The 21,073-nt window shown below is 41.8% G+C and overlaps 1 protein-coding gene across 1 annotated transcript in view; it reads left to right on the plus strand.

The window, feature by feature from the left end:
* Positions 1-6,491: 6,491 nt before the first annotated feature.
* SVOPL (SVOP like) overlaps positions 6,492-21,073 on the plus strand; it is a 62,931-nt gene continuing 48,349 nt past the window's right edge. Inside the window, 6 exon segments of the mRNA XM_089917350.1 lie at positions 6,492-6,779; positions 6,957-7,048; positions 8,570-8,668; positions 14,020-14,091; positions 15,673-15,797; positions 17,991-18,054. Of these exon segments, the coding sequence (XP_089773476.1) occupies positions 6,698-6,779; positions 6,957-7,048; positions 8,570-8,668; positions 14,020-14,091; positions 15,673-15,797; positions 17,991-18,054 (534 nt within the window). The 5' untranslated portion in view covers positions 6,492-6,697.

Genomic DNA, 21,073 nt, shown 5'->3' on the forward strand with positions numbered 1-21,073 from the left:
CTCTATCTCTCAGTAACTTTCCTCATATTCATCTCTGAAATATTTTGTCCTCTTTATAAAAACTTTTTAAATGAAACTTTTGGCTGGAACTCAAGAAAATATAGTAAGAGAATACTTTCCATATCTGTTAACTTTGAGTTAGTATTCGAGTGTCCTCTTAATGACATGGAATGAAAGCCCCTTTATTTTTTTTACTTATTTATTTTTAATTAATTAATTAATTAATTTTTGGCTGCGTTGGGTCTTCGTTGCTGCCCGCGGGCTCTCTCTAGTTGCGGCGAGTGGGAGCTACTCTTCGTTGCGGTGCGTGGGCTTCTCGTTGTGGTGGCTTCTCGTTGCAGAGCATGGGCTCTAGGAGTGCGGGCTTCAGTAGCTGTGGCATGTGGGTTCAGTAGTTGTGGCTCACGGGCTCAGCAGTTGTGGCCCGCGGGCTCAGTAGTTGTGGCGCATGGGCTTAGTTGCTCCGTAGCATGTGGGATCCTCCCGGACCAGGGCTCGAACCCGTGTCCCCTGCACTGGCAGGCAGATCCTTAGCCTCTGCACCACCAGGGAAGCCCTGTAAGCCTCTTTATAATTCACAGATGTGAATAACAAAATCCTGATAATATCCTATCAACCAACAACCCTGCACCCCTACAACCAACATGCCCCCACCAAGGAATCCTGTGGTTGAAGGCCCCGTATAACCTACTAGGGCAGGAATGAGAACTTTCTCTGTTGCAGGTAGTTTATATGTTTGTTTTTTCCATCCCTTGGCAACCTCCCCTGACACTGGGAATGCACCTGAGCCTTGACCATCTTCAAGGAAGGGCTGGGCATTAGAAAGATTGATGTTACAGTTGGCGAAACTGAACGGGTTTGTTCCTCTGAGTGGAGTCTGGGTCACACGTGACTGCCAGCTTTTTTGTCCACCAGCACCGCACCCCTGCACCAACCAGGCCATTCCATGTTCAGAAGGTTTTTCTTTCTGTAAAATACGCTGTTTTTACAATTGAAAGCAATGTAGAACAAGTGCGTTTTTAGTGAAAATTACCCCTTTTGTTGTGCTCTTCATAAGTATAAGGTGACTGGGTTGGGTGGATATCACTGTTACATATCTGATTAGAGAGGTTATTTTTGGTCTTATGTTCCAATAGGCGTATGGCACATGTGAGGGCTTCCTAACACCACTTAAGCTGACCCTTGAAATTTAATCAATCTATTTTAGAAAACAAGCAAGTTTTTTTCCCCCAATTTGGGTGGTTTTTAATTTGAGTCCAAGGTGTTTTCATGTTGGCCAAATACTAGCAATAATTGCATTTGGAGAGATATACATTTGATAACACTGTAGATGCTTAAAAACTTACCGAGTGTATTTGATTTGTGATTATGGTGAAATTTTAGAAATTTAGTTGATACTTTTACTCAGAGATGAGAAACAGTGGGACCATGAGTGCTTATCTTGCAATGAGCACTGTGCCGTATTATACAAGCATTATCTCATTTAATCCTCATAACACACTTAAAAGAAGGAAGTTTATCAGTTAAAAATCACACATACCTGGCTAGTCCGAGTGTAGTGGTGTTTACAGTCGATCACAGACAGTACAGATTTCTTTGTTCCTTCTCTACCCCCACTGCTTCACTTGAGTAGCCTAAAGAAAGCACACACACACACACACACACACACACACACACACACACACAGCTTTATTTTTTCCCCGTGGAAAATATGCCTGGAAGTGAACCATTCAAGGCTGTAGGAGAGCTCCAAATCCTCCTCGTCCTTCAGGTTTTTCAGGACTCGCCTCCCTGGGTCCCAGGACTCGCCAAAGCAGGGCCTCCCTTAGGTTGCCAGAGCAACCTCTGCTACCCTTGGGACCATGTGGTTCCCACCTGAATACTTGCCTTTATCCCCCATTAGATTGTAAGTGCTTTGGGGGCAGGAGCCCTTTTCATGATATTTTATTGTCTGATACATAGTAGTGTTCCATAAATATTTGTTGAAAGACAAAACACAGTTTCAGACATCTCTCCTGAAATTTCTATGCAGGTATGTATTTAAATGAGATTTTATGAATTGGGATCATTGTATACATACATTAGGTACATACACATTGGAAAATGCTTTTCAGAGCCAAATAGCCTTTCACCTAAGAGCTTTTAAATGACATTCTGTTACAGGAGTGTATTATAATTTGTTTGGTCACGTCTTTACTGGTCGGCATTTAAGTGGTACCCAATTCTTTCATCGCTGTTGTCAAAAGAACAGTGTGTTGAGCTTTCATGCACCTTTATCTTCATTCACCTCTGTGATTACCTCACTAGAATGAATCCTAGGAGTGAAATTGCTTAGTCAACATTCTTTCATCTTTGCCTAACTGCTTTCTGGAAAAGTTGTAGCCATGTACCCTCCCACCAATATCAGTGCCTGTTTCCCTTACATTGGGCACAACTGATCTTTAAGGTTTTTGCAAATCCAATAGAGGAAAATAACCCACTTTAATTTGAAGGCATAGTTCTCTTCATATTATGGAAACCAAGTAATATCAGTCTCTTCAATCAAGAAACATATGAAATCGCAAATGTGAGCCTCCTTCCTGCCATCAGCTTGTTTCTTTTCCTTTTTTTCGGCCGTGCCACTTGGCTTATGGGACTTTAGTTCCCAGACCAGGGATTGAACACTGGCGCTTGGCAGTGAGAGCGGGAGTCCCCACCATTGGACCGCCAGGGAATTCCCTCAGCTTTAATTGAAGAGAAACTGAAGCAATTATCTTGGACCTAACACCTTTCTCTCCAGGAACTCTGTGATGAATCACTTCTCTTTGCTGATAAGAGAAGGAAAGTATGTAGGGTATTTATGACCCATGGAACTACCTAATCAGTTAAAACACACACATCAAATTAAAACTTAATAGTAAGTGGCAGATTTCCTGGGTTTCTTTTCTTGCCACTCAATTACTTTAGCAAGCAGACTTGCTGGAGATTGTGTTATTAGTCTCTAAAACGTAAGCCTTCATGATTGTTAAAATTGTAAAACATGTTTAGACTGCTATGAGAAGTCATAAAACTTGACTGGTAGAAGAGATTAAGTGTTGATTGAATATTTAATTTACTGTTAAGCATTTTAGTTGTAACTGAACTTAAGATGAACTTACTGGGATTTTAAAAAATTATTTGCCCACCAAACTAAATTCTTTTATTCTCTAACACTAAAAATAGCCAGAATCACTTTTGGTTTTTAAGTCGGCTACTGCGATTGGCCTGGCTATTCTTCAGAAAAAAAATGGATATAATTTATACTCAGTAAGATTCACCGTTTTAGAGTGTATAATTCAGTGATTTTTAGTATAGTCACAAGGTTGTACGACCATCACCACCATCTAATTCTTACTGAATGACCTCATTCTCATATTTTGATTAAGTTAGTAGTTTATCATCTCGAAACATGATAAGTCATAGCCAATTTTTAATGTGTACTGAAGTCCTTTTTATAATCAAATTAAGCTGATTTTTCTCATAACTACTTTATTTTAAAAGTTACCAGATAAAGAACACCCCTCCAAAGGGTATTTGGACAACTTCTGGAAAGGGAGCAGTAGGAGTTTCCGGAACAGTGTATCTTTGTGAATTTCAGCCTCTCAGATGGGCTGAGAGACGAATCATTTTTACTTTTTCCACCCTGTGAAAATAACAGCTTTTTGTACTTTTCATGGTCTCCCTTGGTAGAGAGGATTTCATGAACTCATTTCTGAGCGTTATTGATTGCTCTCCCATCTGGGAATATTTGTGTCTCTGTGACAGTGTTTTAAGAAAACAAATAATATCTACTTTACAGTATAGTTGCTTTTATGTGTATCTTTTGTGTCCCCAGCTAGATTAAAAACTTCTTAGGGAAGGGAACACTGTCAGACCCTCCTACAAGGTCTCCACAGGAGCCCACACAACAAGATACAGGGCTGGCACTTGGCAAACATTGATGACCTTGACGTGCTTCTCTACAGCAGCTCTGCAGCTATTTCTGTGCTCTGGGGAAAGGGGATCTTTGAGTTCTGATTCTGCTGCTTCTTAGTGGTCTGACATTGGAAAAGTTACTTAAGAATCTCAGAACCTCATTTTCTGAACTATTTATTTTGAAGAATATTACACATCTTCAAAAGCAGAGGATGGTCAAATAAACCGCAGCGTACCTGAAACAGGAGGGAAGGAGGCAGGGCACAACCTTTGAAAGAATGACATAGCCCGAGGACATGACATAAACTGATTAGAACCAAATGGGTCCAAGATGGCAGACAAGTCGACTGCACTAGACCTTGATCCTCAGTACACACTCACATCAGCAAGCTAAATGACACACCCACGGAAGCCATGACAGTTCCGAGACCCACCGTAAGGATCAAAAAGTGGGCGGTGGCCCAGTTCCTGGAAATCCCCGCCCCTTTCTAAAATAGCTGGAATACTCCTCCCACTCATTAGCCTAGGAAATTACCCACCCCTATAAAAACTGACAACCGCATACCCTGGTGCCTTTCTCACCTTTTGAGATGGTCCACACTCTGTCTGTGGAGTGTTTCTCTCTAAATAAATCCACTTCTTACCTATCACTTTGTCTCTCACTGAATTCTTTCTGCGATGAGACATCAAGAACCTGAGCTTCATTAAGTCCTGAAACCAGGTGTGTGATCTCAGTTGGAAGACTGTGGGTTTTGGCCGGGTTTGAGTCCCAGCTGCATGGGTTCAAGTCCCAGTCTGAGGTGCACGGTTTCATACCCACTATCCCCTTCAATAATTTTCACCATATGGCCATTCTTTTTTCATCTATACACCCATCTCCTTCTTTTGCACTCTATTGCCAACCCACAACTGAATTATTTTAAAACAAAACCCAGACGTCAAATTTCATCTGTAAATATTTCAGCATGTATCTCTAAAATGTAAGGATTTTTTCCTACTGTGACCATAATATCATTGTCACACCTAATGATGTCATCAGTAATTCCTTAATATCATCAAACTTTCAAACTTGCTTGCATTTCCCTGATGTTCTATCATCTCTTTTTCATCTCATTTGCTTTCTTCTTGTTGTTTTACAATTGGTTTGTTTGAATGAGGCTCCAGACAAATTAACTCATTTATTTGGTTGGTGTGTCTCCTTTCTGTTAGTCTACAGGTTCTCCTTTCCTCTTTTTTTCTTGCCATTTATTTATTGAAGAAGTTGGGTCATTAACCTGTAGAACTTCTAGCATTCTGGATTTTTCGTATTGCATCCACATGGTATAGTTTGACATATTTCTTCATCCCCTGTGTAAACTGTTAGTTAGAGCTAGGGGCTTGTTCAGATTCATGTTCAATTTCTCTTGATGAGACTATGGCACTGGTGATGTTGTGTATTTCCTTCCTTGTGCATCTCATCGGGAACAACATCACATCTGATCATCTCTTTCCATGGCATGAGGAGCCATTGTTGGGTTCAGGGGTTATAAGTCTTATCCATCTGAGTAAAGTTCTCTCTCAGCCTTTCACCTAGTAGTTTATCAGCCGTTGATGGTCATTGCCTGGATCCATTATTTCTTTAGGAGTTGTAAAATCACAATTTAATTCTATCCTTCTTTAGGATGTTTTCGCTGAAATTAAAAAATACTTTTCTTTCACCAACTGTTTGGTTACCCTGAAATACAGACAATCTGTACAAGAAAGGCAAGATATTTACTAGTTTTCAGAATAATGAGTTGGTTTCTTAGTATTCTCCAAAGGTGATCAGTGAGATTATCATTTTAGTAATCCTAAAATTTTGGTATCTTTGATGGGCTTCAGTTCTTTGCAACCATTCTTCTTTGTGTGTGTATGTGTGTGTGTGTGTGTGTGTGTGTATATGATAGGTAATGAACTCATATTGATATTTGCAATTCAAAATTAGGATATAAAGTCTTTATATAACTTCTTTGATATTTGTGTCTTCTTACACTGAAAATCTTTGTTTCTAATAATAGTAACATAATTGCTTTATTCTATAATATGTACTAGTATCAAAATAATGATATCAACATTATTACTAACAGTATAATTACTGAGAACAGGTTAGGATATCTGTTTATCCCACTAGGGATGTAGAGTTAAATTACTATGTTAAAGCCATTTGAAAAAAATTTTTCACTAATTTCAGCTTTCCTTGTTTTATTTTTCTTTTGATTTTTAGGGTTAAGATTTTTTTTAGGATTAAATACCCAAAAAGGGGTGGGGGGGGATAAAAAGAAGTGCTCCATGGGTTTCTGTCAGGATTAAGTGAAAATAAGGTGAGAAAGCACGCTATAACATATGACTACACTGTAAACCGTAGGATCTATGAAGATGTAAAGCATTGGCTATTGTGATTAGTTTTCTGTAGCAAAGCCTACCTTCATTCCCAGTCAGAAGACCCTATTGGTTAAACTGTCAAGAGCTCACCTGGCCCCCCTCTCCAGGTTGATTACTAGCCACCAGGGCCCAATTCTCTCATTTGGCCATTCAATCTCTCCATGATTTAACTTGTCCATGTTTCAGGTTTTTCCTTGTAAAATAGTGATAAATTATAATACCTACTTCACTGATTTTCTATGAAGATTAAAGGAGAATATACACTAGATTTTATTTCTTTCCTTCTTCCTTGCCCTGTTTCCGGCATTTTCCCTCCCCTGTTTCCTGCAGGGAAACCGTGTGGGGAATTTGAACCATTTACAAGATGGAAGCCAAGCGGACAGAGCCGGTCACCATCATTAGCCTTCGGGAGTTGAACCTGGGGACCCCAGAGCCACAGCCAAAAGGTAAGGGGATCATAGAAATCTCTGGACCTCAAGTTACCGTTTAATTCCCCCTCTTCCCTGTATTTACTATTTTTGTAATAACAAATTGGTTTTCCAACATCCTCTGGGGTGAGTGATAATCTGCATACATTCCCTTCCCACAGAGGCTGTTGCTTTCACTTTGCCTTTCCTTGTTAGAGTCAAAGACATTCACTGTGGAGGACACCGTGGAGACCATTGGATTCAGACGTTTCCACATTGCCCTCTTTCTGATCATGGGCGGCATGGGGGTGAGTGCTTGGAGATCCTCTGAGTCTCCCAAGCTAATTCATCGTCGGACATGTAGAGTCTTCCACTTCCCTCCAGCTCGGGGTTGTCCACTCAGGGACGGATGTGAGAGGGAGCGGGAACCCTGTGGGGTAGATAATCCCCAAATACTTTTCTTCCACCTTCGGCAGTTGTTTGGTTATGAGCAGATGAATATCTGTGTTCTATCTTCTGGAAATTCAATACCCTTTTTTTTTTTTTTTTTGCTAGCTATAGAACTTTTATTTCTCCTGTAGTTTCTGTTGGGTCTGACATTTAATCTTTTTTTTTTTTTAATGGACGTGTAGTTGATTTACAATGTTGTATAAGTTTCAGGTATAAACAAAGTGATTCGGTTTTATATATATTATGTATACGTGTGTGTGTGTGTGTATATATATATATGAATATATATATTCTTTTTCAGATTCTTTTCCATTATAGGTTATTACAAGATATTGAATGTAGTTCCCTGTGCTAACAGTGGGTCCTTGTTGTTTATCTATTTTTTTTAATTAAAAAAATTTTTTTTGTTTTTTAGTTTAGTTTATTTATTTTAGGCTGCATTGGGTCTTCATTGCTGTGCGCGGGCTTTCTCTAGTTGCAGTGAGTGGGGGCTACTCTTCGTTGTGGTACGCGGGCTTCTTATCGCAGTGACTTCTCTTGTTGTGGAGCACAGGCTGTAGGTGCACGGGCTCAGCAGTTGTGGCTCGCGGGCTCTAGAGCGCAGGCTCAGTAGTTGTCGCGCACAGGCTTAGTTGCTCCGTGGCATGTGGGATCTTCCTGGACCAGGGCTCAAACCCGTGTCCCTTGCATTGGCAGGTGGATTCTTAACCACTGCACCACCAGGGAAGCCCTGTTTATCTATTTTATATATAGCATTGTGTATCTGTTAATCCCAAACTCCTAATTTATCCCTCCACACTCCTACCCAGGGTAGCACTAATTTTAGCACTAATTTTGCTCTATAGTCATTCTTTCCCGATGGTGAACTCATATTGTTTTGTACTCGTTGCTTTTTTGCTAGCTTTCATGAATCTTGCCTCTCCATCCCAGCTTCTTGAAATCAGGGACTATTTCAAAGACCCATTTGCAAGGGATGTGCCCTAAGATCTTGATGATGGTGAGTATAAAACAGCAATGCTGGGTTGACGTGGATGCTGGTGGCTAGCTAGGGTCACCTGCCAGCTACGTGGCTTCCACACAACACCTTCATAGTGTTAAATGCAAAAACATAGATCAGCAACGTCACAAGGGAATACGTGTCATAAATCTTGAGGGATACTCTCAAATTGTTCAAACCATAAATATTACATCCACGAAAGCCAAAGTTCTTCTGTACTTCTTTATCCAACTAGCAGTGCTGAATCGGTACATAATAGGTCCTCCCTATGTGGGGTAAGGGAAGGAGGAGTTTAGGACTAGAAGGATGATGGACAGACAGATGTGGGAAGAAGTGATGACAAGCTAGCACTTTGACATGGTGTTTTCCCTCCTTCTTTAAGGTTGCTGAGGCCATGGAGATCACGTTAATAGCGGTTGTGTCTCCTGTCATCCGCTGTGAATGGCAGCTGGAGAATGGGCAGGGGGCGTTAGTGACCACGGTAAGTGACTGCTTCCTGTGCTGAGAATAAACCAGCTGAGGACCTAGGGCTTCTGCTTCCTTTCCGATCCCACTGGGCTGAGAGCCACAGGATCCGTCTCCACTTGGTGTGGTGGCTTCCCAAACTCATGCGTTTGCAGGCCCAAACTAGCATTTGAGGCCTTTCTCCTGTTTCTCTTTTCCTCTAGGGAGCATAACCTTGAACTGCTCGTTTTCCAGACCCTAGCAAGAGCCCGGAAGAGACAGATGCAAATCAGGGAAAGTGAGCCTTAGCCATGGGTTAGTTATGGTTCAAGTCAGATCACTAAGAGCCTACTCAGGCCATAGTGACCTAACCAATCACCAACTTACTCTCAGTGAATTGTGTGTGTTATGCATTAAATTTTTCTCAGAGACCATCATGAATAGCTTTATGAATTGGACACTAAGTTTTGCTACGAAATGGATTTAAGGATGTTACTCTTCATTCTTTCAAGAGGTATTTATTAAGCACCAAGTAATTGCCAGCAGACTGTGTGTGTGTGTGCGTGTGTGTCTGTGTGTGTGTCTGTGTCTGTGTGTGTGTGTCTGTGTGTGTGTGTCTGTGTGTGTCTGCGTGTGTGTGTCTGCGTGTGTGTGTCTGTGTGTGCCTGTGCGTGTGTGTGCGTGTGTGTGCGTGTGTGTGTGTGTGTGTGCGCGTGCATTCATTTACTTGAGTACTGAAGCTGGTTTTCATGAAGGTGAGACTTAATAGAGAGAAATCCCATGAGCCAGATGCCAACTCCTCACTGAAGGAGGGGAACATATGGGAGGTAGGTAGTTGGTGATGGGTAGAGGATGACAGTCAGATGGCAGAGGCCTTGAAGGAGGGTAAGGCTGCAAGAGACTAAGACCTCCCTCGCCCCCAACCCCTGGGGAGCTACAGAAGGCCGTGGGGTAAGGGGGGCCCCTACCCTCTCACTTACTGCCTTAACCAAATTTTACCTGGGAATTCTCACCTGTATTGGGTACTAGGAAAAATTCCCCCTCACCTGAGGAACTGATCTCTGTTCTCCTCCCAGATAATGTATATTATACGCCCAGTTGTGTTTATTTCTGTGTCCTGGAGGCCAGGAAATTTGGAGCCCAATTTTATGCCTAATCGTGGCAGCAAATCTGCCATTATCCTTTTTTTTTTTTTTTTTTTTTGCGGCACGCGGGCCTCTCACTGCCGCGGCCTCTCCCCCTGCGGCGCACAGGCTCCGGACACGCAGGCCCAGCGGCTATGGCTCACGGGCCCAGCCGCTCCGTGGCACGCGGGATCCTCCCGGACTGGGGCACGAATCCACGTCCCCTGCATCGGCTGGCGGACTCTCAACCACTGCGCCACCAGGGAAGCCCTGCCTTTATTCTTTTAGCTCTGTTTCCTTCTTTAAAATTGCACTTGTTCCATTTTTAAGTTTTCCTAATACTTTTAGAAGAGAGAGAGGGTATAAATAAAAATAACTAAAGACCTTATTAGGGCTTGTACCAATAGTTAAGTGACTCATTGTGTTTTGTTTTCTTTTACGTATAAAATATGTACAGTTTAGAGCTTCCCTGGTGGTGCCGTGGTTGAGAGTCCACCTGCCGATGCAGGGGACACGGGTTCGTGCCCCGGTCTGGGAGGATCCCACATGCCGCGGAGCGGCTGGGCCCGTGAGCCATGGCCGCTGAGCCTGCGTGTCCAGAGCCTGTGCTCCGCAATGGGAGGGGCCACAACAGTGAGAGGCCCGCGTACCGCAAAAAAAAAAAAAAAAAGTACAGTTTTGAAAGCATGCCTTGTCCATCCTTGTAGCTTTAGGGTTACTGCTGTAACGTTTTGTGTAGTTATCAGCGTACCACAGCTGGTTTGTAGGTCTGCACGTCTTCATTCCTGAGAATGTTGGTGGTTGAGGTGTGGTGTTTGCATCTGTAACTGTCATGAAACTATATTTTATGGTACCATTTCTATATTTACAGCTCACATTTCGTTGGTTGCTTTTTTTTTGGCGGTACGCGGGCCTCTCACTGTTGTGGCCTCTCCCGTTGCGGAGCACAGGCTCCGGACGCGCAGGCTCAGCGGCCATGGCTCACGGGCCCAGCCGCTCCGCGGCATGTGGGATCTTCCTGGACCAGGGCATGAACCCGTGTCCCCTGTATCGGCAGGCGGACTCTCAACCACTGCGCCACCAGGGAAGCCCTCGTTGGTTGCTTTTATGTTGTTCCTACTGGTGCCTAAAGAGGCTCCTCGATGTCAGCAGTAACCTGGCTTCCCTTGTTAGGTGGGTCACAGCTCACAAGTCTTTTCTCTAGGTAATTCAACTCACCCAAGATGTGACTGCTCCCTGCTCCAAGTTCCTTGCCTCCTCCTGTCATTTAGTCTCTGTCATCCTGGCTATGAGTCCCATCTGTCCCCTGGGCTCACTGACCACAACCTTACTAACAGGAGGGGCTCAGACTGGTTTAGCAAAGAGGCAGCATTTTCACCATCTCCCAGGCTTCCCATCCCCCAACTTCAGCTCCACTTTCTGGACGGTCTGGCCATGAAGACTTAAGGCCTTAAGGATTGTGAGTGAATTATGTCCCTCACATCTTTTGTGAATAAGAGAGTTAGTGCTGGAGAAACAAAACTGTAGAAAGAAGCAGGCCCTCCAAGGTAGGGGGGAGAGAGAGAGAGAGAGAGAGAGAGAGAGAGAGAGGGAGAGAGAGAGAGAGAGAGAGAGATATTAATCCCCGTCTCTATGTGGTCCCCAGGATTAGAGTTCACAAGCTTTGGGGTTCACATAGGCTTGGAGTTAAGGTTTATTCTCTAGACAGGCTTAATAGTAAAGAACTCAGCCTTAGGAAAGTCACTTTTTTACACTGAATGGAAAGAAAGCAAGGAGTAAAAATCTGTCACTTATGCGGGAGAACAGAGTAAAATTTGAATTTAATTTTAGTTGACTCTTTACTTTTTTTTGTTGTTGCTGTTAAAGATTGTTTTTTTGATGTGGACCATTTTTAAAGTCTTTATTGAATTTGTTACAATATTGCTTCTGTTTTATGTTTTGGTTTTTTGGCCACGAGGCACATGGGATCTTAGCTTCCCGACCAGGGATCGAACACGCACCCCCTGCATTAGAAGGCAAAGTCTTAACCACTGGACCGCCAGGGAAGTCCCTGTTTCCTTTACTTTTATTAATCAGCTAATTCACTTTAATACAGTGTTATTAACACAGCATCTCAATAAAGTTTTTTTTTTTTTTTTTTTTTTTGCGGTACGCGGGCCTCTCACTGTCGTGGCCTCTCCCGTTGTGGAGCACAGGCTCAGGACGCGCAGGCTCAGAGGCCATGGCTCACGGGCCCAGCCGCTCCGCGGTATGTGGGATCTTCCCGGACCGGGGCTCTAACCCGTGTCCCCTGCATCGGCAGGCGGACTCTCAACCACTGCGCCACCAGGGAAGCCCTCAATAAAGTATTTTAAGTCCTAAGAACTAATTTCCTCCCTGCCACAGGCAGTTTGTCTATCGTTTCCTATTATTCAAGTTGATTAAAAAAAAAAAAAAAGTTCACCTTTCCCTTCTTGGAGGGAGTTTGATAATTGCAGGTTCCACAATAGAAACTGCTTATATCAGGAGACCCAAAGTTTGGAGATTCACCAACTGATATGACTTCTCAAAAAAATGGTGTGGCTGACATAAGGTTAAGATTAAAAATATATATATTTGACAAGGAAGGCCATCAGAAGAAGAGGAAAATGGAGCAGAACATGTGACCCCAAAATATGCCCCTTTGGCATGTGAATTATTTTGAGCTGAAGGCAATCAAGACCCAGCCGACTCAAGAAAAACTTTTACATTTCCCTTCACTACCTAAAAGAATTTAGATGGGGGGCCTGGCTCAGAGAGAGAGAGTTATTGCCAGAGATGACTTTCATCTGAATGACCTATCTGTGTGGCAGGGCAAAGATCTAATCACCAAACATCTGCTCTTCTTATTGTCCTGTGAATTACCACCCCCCCCCTTGAAGCCCCAGTTCCCCTCCCATTCCTCAGCTCAAGGTGGCACATAAGCCTCTACTGTCCAACTTGCCCTTGGGTCTTATATTTTTATGGGACTCCTGTACATACAAACTTAAACTTGCTTTTCTCCTGTCAATCTGTCATAAATCAATTTAATTATTAGACCAGCCAAAGAATGTAGAAGGGTAGGAGGAAAATTTTAACCTCCAACCAAGAGAAAGAGGCAGAAAATCTTGCCATCAACTACCGTCATCTTTCAAAAAATAAGGGCATGTTAATACCAACAATCAGAAAGAAAATTCTTCCAGAATAAAAAGCACCCTTCATAATGAATAAATTTGGATTTATGCAAAATGTGTCCCATTGTCCTTATTTTTATCATTTTGCTGAGGACTGACTAGATTTCATTACGGTGCGGCATCTATCCCAGGCTGGGCATTGAAAATATTGGCTTTTCCTTCCTTCAACTCTATCCTAGAGAGAACAGTGCACAGAGGAAACGTATGGCTTTTGTTGTTCGAGTATAAATATGATTTATTTTTTTATAGTTCCCTGTAGAAGAAATGCTTTTGAGTCTTCCTTATGAAGAGTCGGGGGAAAAAGAAAAAGCAAAGCAGGCAGCAGAGAGAAAGAGCTTTTTCACTGAAAAAGTGTTAGAAATGCCAGCTAACACCTTTCCTTTGACTACCCTGGAAGCAATCAGTCAGGGATCTTACTAGAAAGGAGAGTTAAGTAAAGCTTGGAACTGCTGGAGGCAGAAAAATAAGTCACCTAAAGGCTTACACGTAAGAGTACAGCTCAGGCTGAGTTACATTGCTGGTATCACACCCAAGTTCTTGAATTTTATCAAGGAAAAGCTATTGTGAGAACAAGTAAGGAAAAGAAGTAGGTTTATATTAGTGATGAAGAATGTTTCTAAATGGATGACTGGTTTTGGTGTTTGTTGAAAGTTAGGTTTCCCTGTAATAACCTGAAGGAAGACTGCTTCTAGACGTCTCAACTTGAATAAGACAGAGCATGCATGAATAGGCTTTTTGAGTCTTCTTATTAAAATGGAAATTCACAATTGTACATCTGAGTAGAATGAGGCCAGTGCTGTCATCTTGGATCAGAGGCAAAGCAGTTACCTGCTTCTAGGACTCCTGTTTCTACCTGGTGTCAGTGACTTCAGGTGTGGGAATCGTCAACCTCTGAAGCCCTGAACATATTATACAGGAGTCAGGGGAGAGCTTTGTGAAAGCCTGTTCTTCAACTTCCAATCCTCCCACGTTTCCCGTCTTCTTTTAGTTCAGGTGGGTGAATGCTTAAGGTAGTAATTAGCATATTATGAAAACGCTGCTTAGAGGATAATTTCTTTTCACCCCACCTCCAGATGGTGTTTTTTGGCTACATGGCATTCAGCATCCTCTTTGGCCTCTTGGCTGACAGATATGGCCGCTGGAAGGTAGGTTGGCTCTGAAGGATGATTTAGAATTTTCTTTTGTGTGTTCTTTTGTGGTGACATCACCACTGCTTTTCTTTTGTGGACGTTTCTCTGTCAATACCCAAGTTAGACAGTACGGAAACATCCTTCTCTGACACCACATGCCTGAATTCCAGGCTTGTCTTCCTGCTTTCTCATCCTTCCCCGAGATACCTGTCCCCATACCTTGTCCCCATAGTCCAGGTGTACAGCTGATGGATGAGCCTAGTTAGAACATAGCAGGTAGAATGTGAGAATTGCATGTATAAACATAAGCAGTTTCACATTAGTTAACTTGGGTGTAGCTTTGAAACTAACCCACTTGCTTGATGTCACACATGTATTGAGATTCCACATCAAGACATAAAACTATATCTCCTGATGATAAACCCAGGTCTCTCTTCTCTTCTTGTCTGATTTCTGGTGGTAAGGACCTCTCTAGACGTAAATACAAAGGGAGAAGTCCCCCACAAAACAGTAATAGGCTTGGATGTATGTTTTGAAGTGCACAAAATATCATAGATTCTTACAAATTAATATGAAACCACAAGTATCTCAAAAAAATGTGGAGAGCACAAAAAAGGCATTTTACAAAAAGAGACATACAAATGGTCAAGAAACCTTGAAAAAACTTTCAATCGCAGGAGTTATTAGAAGCAAGATATCATTTTTTCCCTGTTATCAAATCCATATCAAACACCAAATCCATAAGGAATTTTTACTTTTCTTAAAGAAATCTGCAAGTGTCTAGACACCCTCACATACAATTGATGTAATTTTTCTGACCATCAATTTGGTAGCATAAGCCAAGAACATTGAGAATATCCATTCTCCTTATCTGATAATTTGTCTTCCAGAAATCTAGACTGTTTAGGTCATCAGAGAACCACAAAGATTTATGCACAGACATTGTCACAGCTGATTTTAATAGAAAATGTGAAACCACTTCAACATTCAACCAGAGGGGAAAGAAAGGTTTATGTGTTATATTACATGGATTATAGTATGTCTTTTCACTGGAATATTTTGCAGCTATTAAGATTATGTTTTCCCTTATAATCAGTGAAAATAGGATAAAACTGTGTTAATAGTATTTTCTCTGGGTTGGAGAATCAAAAGTGATTTAAATATTTTTATATCTTTTTTTTCCCCATATTTTCTACTATAAACTTGTTCTTACGATTAGAGAAAAAGCAAATCCTTACATTTTCTCCTTATACTCATTCCAGCACAGTGCTTCGTTGTGCTCCCAACATCCCTGTAAGCAGGGAGGACAAGTTTCTGCATTCTGATTTACAAGTTCAGGTCCCTGCCACCTGTGAGGGCGGAGGCTGTGGGGAGTTTTGAAGAATGGTCTAAACTCGGGATGTCTGGGCTTTCAGACAATAAAATGATATGAATTGTATTGTCTGATGATTGTGAGTGATCAGTAAGCTCGCTAAAAATTAGCTCCACAGAGAAGCAAACATCTGGAGGAAACTAAAAGTCACCTTCAGAAGTTAGGTTTGCTTCCTGACCTTCCATGGGGGCAGGTCCCATTAATGTCTCCTTTTGTTGCTTCAGATTTTGCTCATCTCGTTCCTGTGGGGAGCCTACTTCTCCTTGCTGACCTCATTCTCTCCCTCGTACATCTGGTTTGTCTTCCTGCGGACGATGGTGGGCTGTGGCGTGTCTGGCCATGCCCAAGAGTAAAGACATCACCTAGAGGACCCCAGAGGGAGATATGTGAACACCCAGAGACACATCCACTTAGTCTGTTAACCACATTCACTGTGGTTAATAGACTAAGAACATCAGTAAGTTTCAAATCTATACACTTCGCTTGTGCTAATCATTTTTGAGTCCCCCCACCCACCCAGTGATGGCTGCTTATTCCGCTAGGAGCTCTTTGCCCGTCAAAATGATGTCTGATGGTGAGGCTAGCAGGGTGCTAGACTGAGCATGTGTTAATTTCTTTGTTCCTAAGGCTGATCAGCATTTTTTAGATAAATAATATTTTGTTAGACTAAAGGCTAACAAAAAGTGCCGTATGAGGTAGGTAACAAAAATGTCAACCCAGACACAATCCATTAATTTATTGAGAATTTCTGGAAGACTTCAGTTTGACCATCAGCACCTGTAACATTCAGGAATAACTTTTAACGTGCCACGGCCCTGTAACTGAAGACGGTGTCAAAGTGAATTTGCAGAGCAGGTGAGACAGATTGAAACAGCTATGCTGCTGCTTGTCTTTTTTCTGCCCTGGGTTAGGTGTGTAATACCTCATCATTCAGGGGTGTGAGAGTTGTAATGCTAAATGTTCAGCAACTTGGGAGCCTCCCTTAAATTAACAAGGCTCCTCAAGCTATTTTCTCCTGGGTGCCTTGGAGCAAGTTGCCCTTAGAATATATTAGGAGATGTCAAAGCACCTAATTATTACCCCAATGTGTTAGGGAAAGAATCATTCTTCTCTGGGGGCATAAGTTAAGCATCACCTGTGCTCTGGAGCCCTAAAGGCGGAGAAGTTAAGTAGAATTTGAAAACATCCCTGAGGAAGCAGCTCAGTAAATATGTTAAAACTCCAAACCCTGGTTAGTAACTGCAACAGATAAGAACAATTAGAAAACAGATGAGATATAAGTCCATTTGTTCTCCTATTCAAAAAATTAATATGTACTTAATTAGAAACCTGTGCTTTGACTGTCATCATTAGTTGGAGAAACAATTTGCTTTCTCTTGGGCGTATTTTAATTTCCCACATATGTTTTAGAAAAGGGAATCAGGCTTGGCAAAATATTTTGACAGTGTTTCTCTTGGTGAAAGAAATGAGGCTAATATCTCTTACATGGCTGAAGGTTTAAAATAACTTTGGGAATAAAAATGTAAACAGAAGAGCACTTAGAAGTTTATTTTATATTGTTTTCTTACATGGGTTAATAATTGTATTTTGGTGTATGATCGTACAGGGAAAAATCTCTCTTCTGTTTTTCTTTACACACTCACTCAATAATTCTGCCAATACTTCACTTCTGGCACCAAACGTGTGGATTTCTTTACACGCCAACAAATTCTCCAACACCCGCTGGGTGTCCTATAATTCCATTCAATTCTGACCCTCGCTGGAGTTTGCGTAGACCCCGCAGGTTTAGGGCTCGGTCCCACAAGACTGTCCTCCACTTCAGACACCAATCACCAGTCGTAGGTCCCCAGGTTACCCACAACTTGTCTGACTTGCTACAAATTGGAAGTTCCCACAAACTCCTCAGGTTCAATAATTTGCTAGAGTGTCTCAGAGAATCCAGGAAAAGTTTACTAATTGCAGATCTATTACAAAGGATATTTTAAAGGAAACAGATAAATAACCAGCTGAGGAGAAATACACAGGGCAAGGTCTGGAAAGATCCCAAGAACAGGAGCATCTGTCCCCGTGGAGTTCGCAGTGCACCGCCTCCCAGCACATAGCTATGTTCACCAACCTGGAAGCTCTCCGAGCCCGAGCCCTGTATGTTAGGAATTTTTATGGAGGCTTCATCACATAGGCATGATTGATTATTAACTCATTTTCCAGCCCCTCTCTTCTCTCCAGAGGAGTGGAGGTTAGGGCTGAAAGTTCCAAGATTCTAATCATGGCTTGGTTTTTCTAGACCAGCCCCCATCCAGGACTCATCAAAGAGTCTCTGCATTAGAACAAATGATGCTCCTATCACCCAGGAAATCCCAAGGTTTCCAGGTTAGCAGGAACCAGGGACAGAGACCAACACACCTATTTCTTATCATTTTACAATGATGAATATTTATGTTTTTGAATTCTTTATCCCTGTGACAAGAAAAATTACGATTTTTTAAAAAAAGTTATTTGGTTTTATAAAAGCATGATTGTGTTTTCCCCCCTTCCTGTTTAGGCTAATCATAAAGACTGAATTTTTGCCTACAAAATATCGAGGCTATATGCTCCTCTTGTCTCAGGTAAGGTAAAATGGGAATTCTTCTGATCACTCTTCTGATCCTGTAGGATATGGTGTACATGGTGTTTCTTCTGGTTGGTTGATTGTTCTTTGATTAGCATACTCCTATTACTTGGTACCAACCAAAGAGCATTAGGGATGCTTGACACCAGAAGTCCAATTCCAAGGTTTTCTGAGCCAGGATGTATATCATCCAGCAGCAGCATTTAGAACACAGTAACCCCTTCCTCAGGAAACATTCTGCTGGCTGGTTTCACTAGAATGACAGAAGCTCAGGAATGCATCTGGGATGAACGTTCTCTCCCCACTGGGTCTTCAGTGGAGGGATACAGCTACCACCCCTTTTAGAGTCTCTCTTATGGATACTCGGGTCTGCAATTCCATAACTGGCTCATGCCTGTGGGAACTTCTGTAATTGTCTCCTCCCAGCTGAGCCATTTATCCAGGTGAGAAGGTGGGGATGCGCCCCCACCCTCCTCAGACCCCTGCTGGCTACTGACTAGAGGTTTTGCATCCAGAAGCAATCTAGGTGCCCTTGTACCATCTTTGATGTCATCGTTATCCAAAAGCCCTGACTTTCAGAGCCCAGGAAAGTGATGACGCTTCCCACTGAAGCATCATATGTTGGGCAATAAATAAGGCAGTAGGAGAACATTTTAAATTTTATGTTTAATTTTTCTGACACTAAATTTAGGCAACAAAAAAAATTAGAAAAACCCTAATAAATACTGAACGCTAACTCTTTACATTCTTCCCAGCTTTCTTCTTCTGATCTTTGTTAAGATGAAGACCCATACTTTCAACAATTAGGGGTTAGATTTTACACTTAATGGTATTTAATGGGCATAATCCTGTTCAAGCTCATCTGTGAACATTGTCTCTTCCACCTGCTACTCATTCTTTGTCCTGTTTCCTGGTTATGTCTTCTCCTTGCTGGTCTTATTTTCCAGGTCTCCTGGGGTCATCTACTGATAATTGAGGAGTCCAGTGGTTTTAGCTATCTATGTACCTATTACCTCCCCCAAAATTATCTACAACCAAGAGCATCTCCTTGAACTTCAGACCCAGGTGGCCAGTTACCTGATAGCCACTTGAATATCCTGCAGGCTACTCAAATACAACATTCATAGACCTGATCTCTTCATCTTCGTCTGGAGCCTCTTCTGTCCATGTCTCCACTGTCATTTCATAGCAAACTCTGTCCCCTCAGTTTTCTGAGCCACACATTCAAGAGCTGTCCTGGACCCCTCCCTTTATGTCATCATCATTCAATCAATCACCAAGCCCCACTGACTCACCCCCTATTAGTGGACCTATAACTCCAGTGTCCATCAGCAAATCCTGTTGCCTTTACCTCCAAAATGTGTGCGAAATCCATCAGATAAAATTTTTTTTTTTTTTTTTTTTGCCATTTCACTACTAAAATCCTTTTCAATGCCACATCACCTCTTACCTGATCTACTGCAATGGCTTATTACTGGCCTTCTTACACGTTGCCTCTTCAGAAAGATCATCCCTGATCATTAAAAGTCACTCTCCATCACATTACTTTCTTTTTTTCATAGCCTTATCACTTTCTGAAATATTCTTTTTTTTTTAAATAGAATTCTTTGGTGATGAAATAGTCACCCCTTAATTAGCCCCCCAAAGGGTCTTTTTTTTTTTAACATCTTTATTGGAGTATAATTGCTTTACAATGGTGTGTTAGTATAACAAAATGAATCAGTTATATATATACATATATCCCCATATCTCCTCCCTCTTGCGTCTCCCTTCCTCCCACCCTCCCTATCGCACCCCTCTAGGTGGTCACAAAGCACCGAGCTGATCTCCCTGTGCTATGTGGCTGCTTCCCACTAGCTATCTATTTTACGTTTGGTAGTGTATATATGTCCATGCCACTCTCTCACTTTGTCACAGCTTACCCTTCCCCCTCCCCATATCCTCAAGTCCATTCTCTAGTAAGTCTGTGTCTTTATTCCCATCTCGCCCCTAGGTTCTTCATGACTTTTTTTTGTTCTTCCTTAGATTCCATATATATGTGTTAGCATACAGTATTTGTTTTTCCCTTTCTGACTTACTTCACTCTGTATGACAGACTCTAGGTCCATCCACCTCACTACAAATAACTCAATTTCGTTTCTTTTTATGGCTGAGTAATATTCCATCGTATATATGTGCCACATCTTCTTTATCCATTCATCTGTTGATAGACACTTAGGTTGCTTCCATGTCCTGGCTATTGTAAATAGTGCTGCAGTGAACATTTTGGTACATGACTCTTTTTGAATTATGGTTTTCTCAGGGTATATGCCCAGTAGTGGGACTGCTGGATCATATGGTAGTTCTGTTTTTAGTTTTTTAAGGAACTTCCATACTGTTCTCCATAGTGGCTGTATCAACTTACATTCCCACCAACAGTGCAAGAGGGTTCCCTTTTCTCCACACCCTTTCCGGCATTTATTGTTTGTAGATTTTTTGATGATGGCCATTCTGACCGGTGTGAGATGATATCTCGTTGTAGTTTTGATTTGCATTTCTCTAATGATTAATGATGTTGAGCATCCTTTCATGTGTTTGTTGGCAGTCTGTATATCTTCTTTGGAGAAATGTCTGTTTAGGTCTTCTGCCCATTTTTGGATTGGGTTGTTTGTTTTTCTGATATTGAGCTGCATGAGCTGCTTGTATATTTTGGAGATTAATCCTTTGTCAGTTGCTTCGTTTGCAAATATTTTCTCTCATTCTGAGGGTTGTCTTTTGGTCTTGTTTCTGGTTTCCTTTGCTGTGCAAAAGCTTTTAAGTTTCATTAGGTCCCATTTGCTTATTTTTGTTTTTATTTCCATTTCTCTAGGAGGTGGGTCAAAAAGGATCTTGCTGTGATTTATGTCATAGAGTGTTCTGCCTATGTTTTCCTCTAAGAGTTTTATAGTGTCTGGCCTTACATTTAGGTCTTTAATCCATTGTGAGTTTATTTTTGTGTATGGTGTTAGGGAGTGTTCTAATTTAATACTTTTTTTTTT

The sequence above is a fragment of the Delphinapterus leucas genome, chromosome 9 (assembly GCF_059928025.1).
Source record: "Delphinapterus leucas isolate spDelLeu-1000000601 "Yukka" chromosome 9, BTC_Dleu_Yukka2, whole genome shotgun sequence".
Classification (NCBI taxonomy): Eukaryota; Metazoa; Chordata; class Mammalia; order Artiodactyla; family Monodontidae; genus Delphinapterus; species Delphinapterus leucas.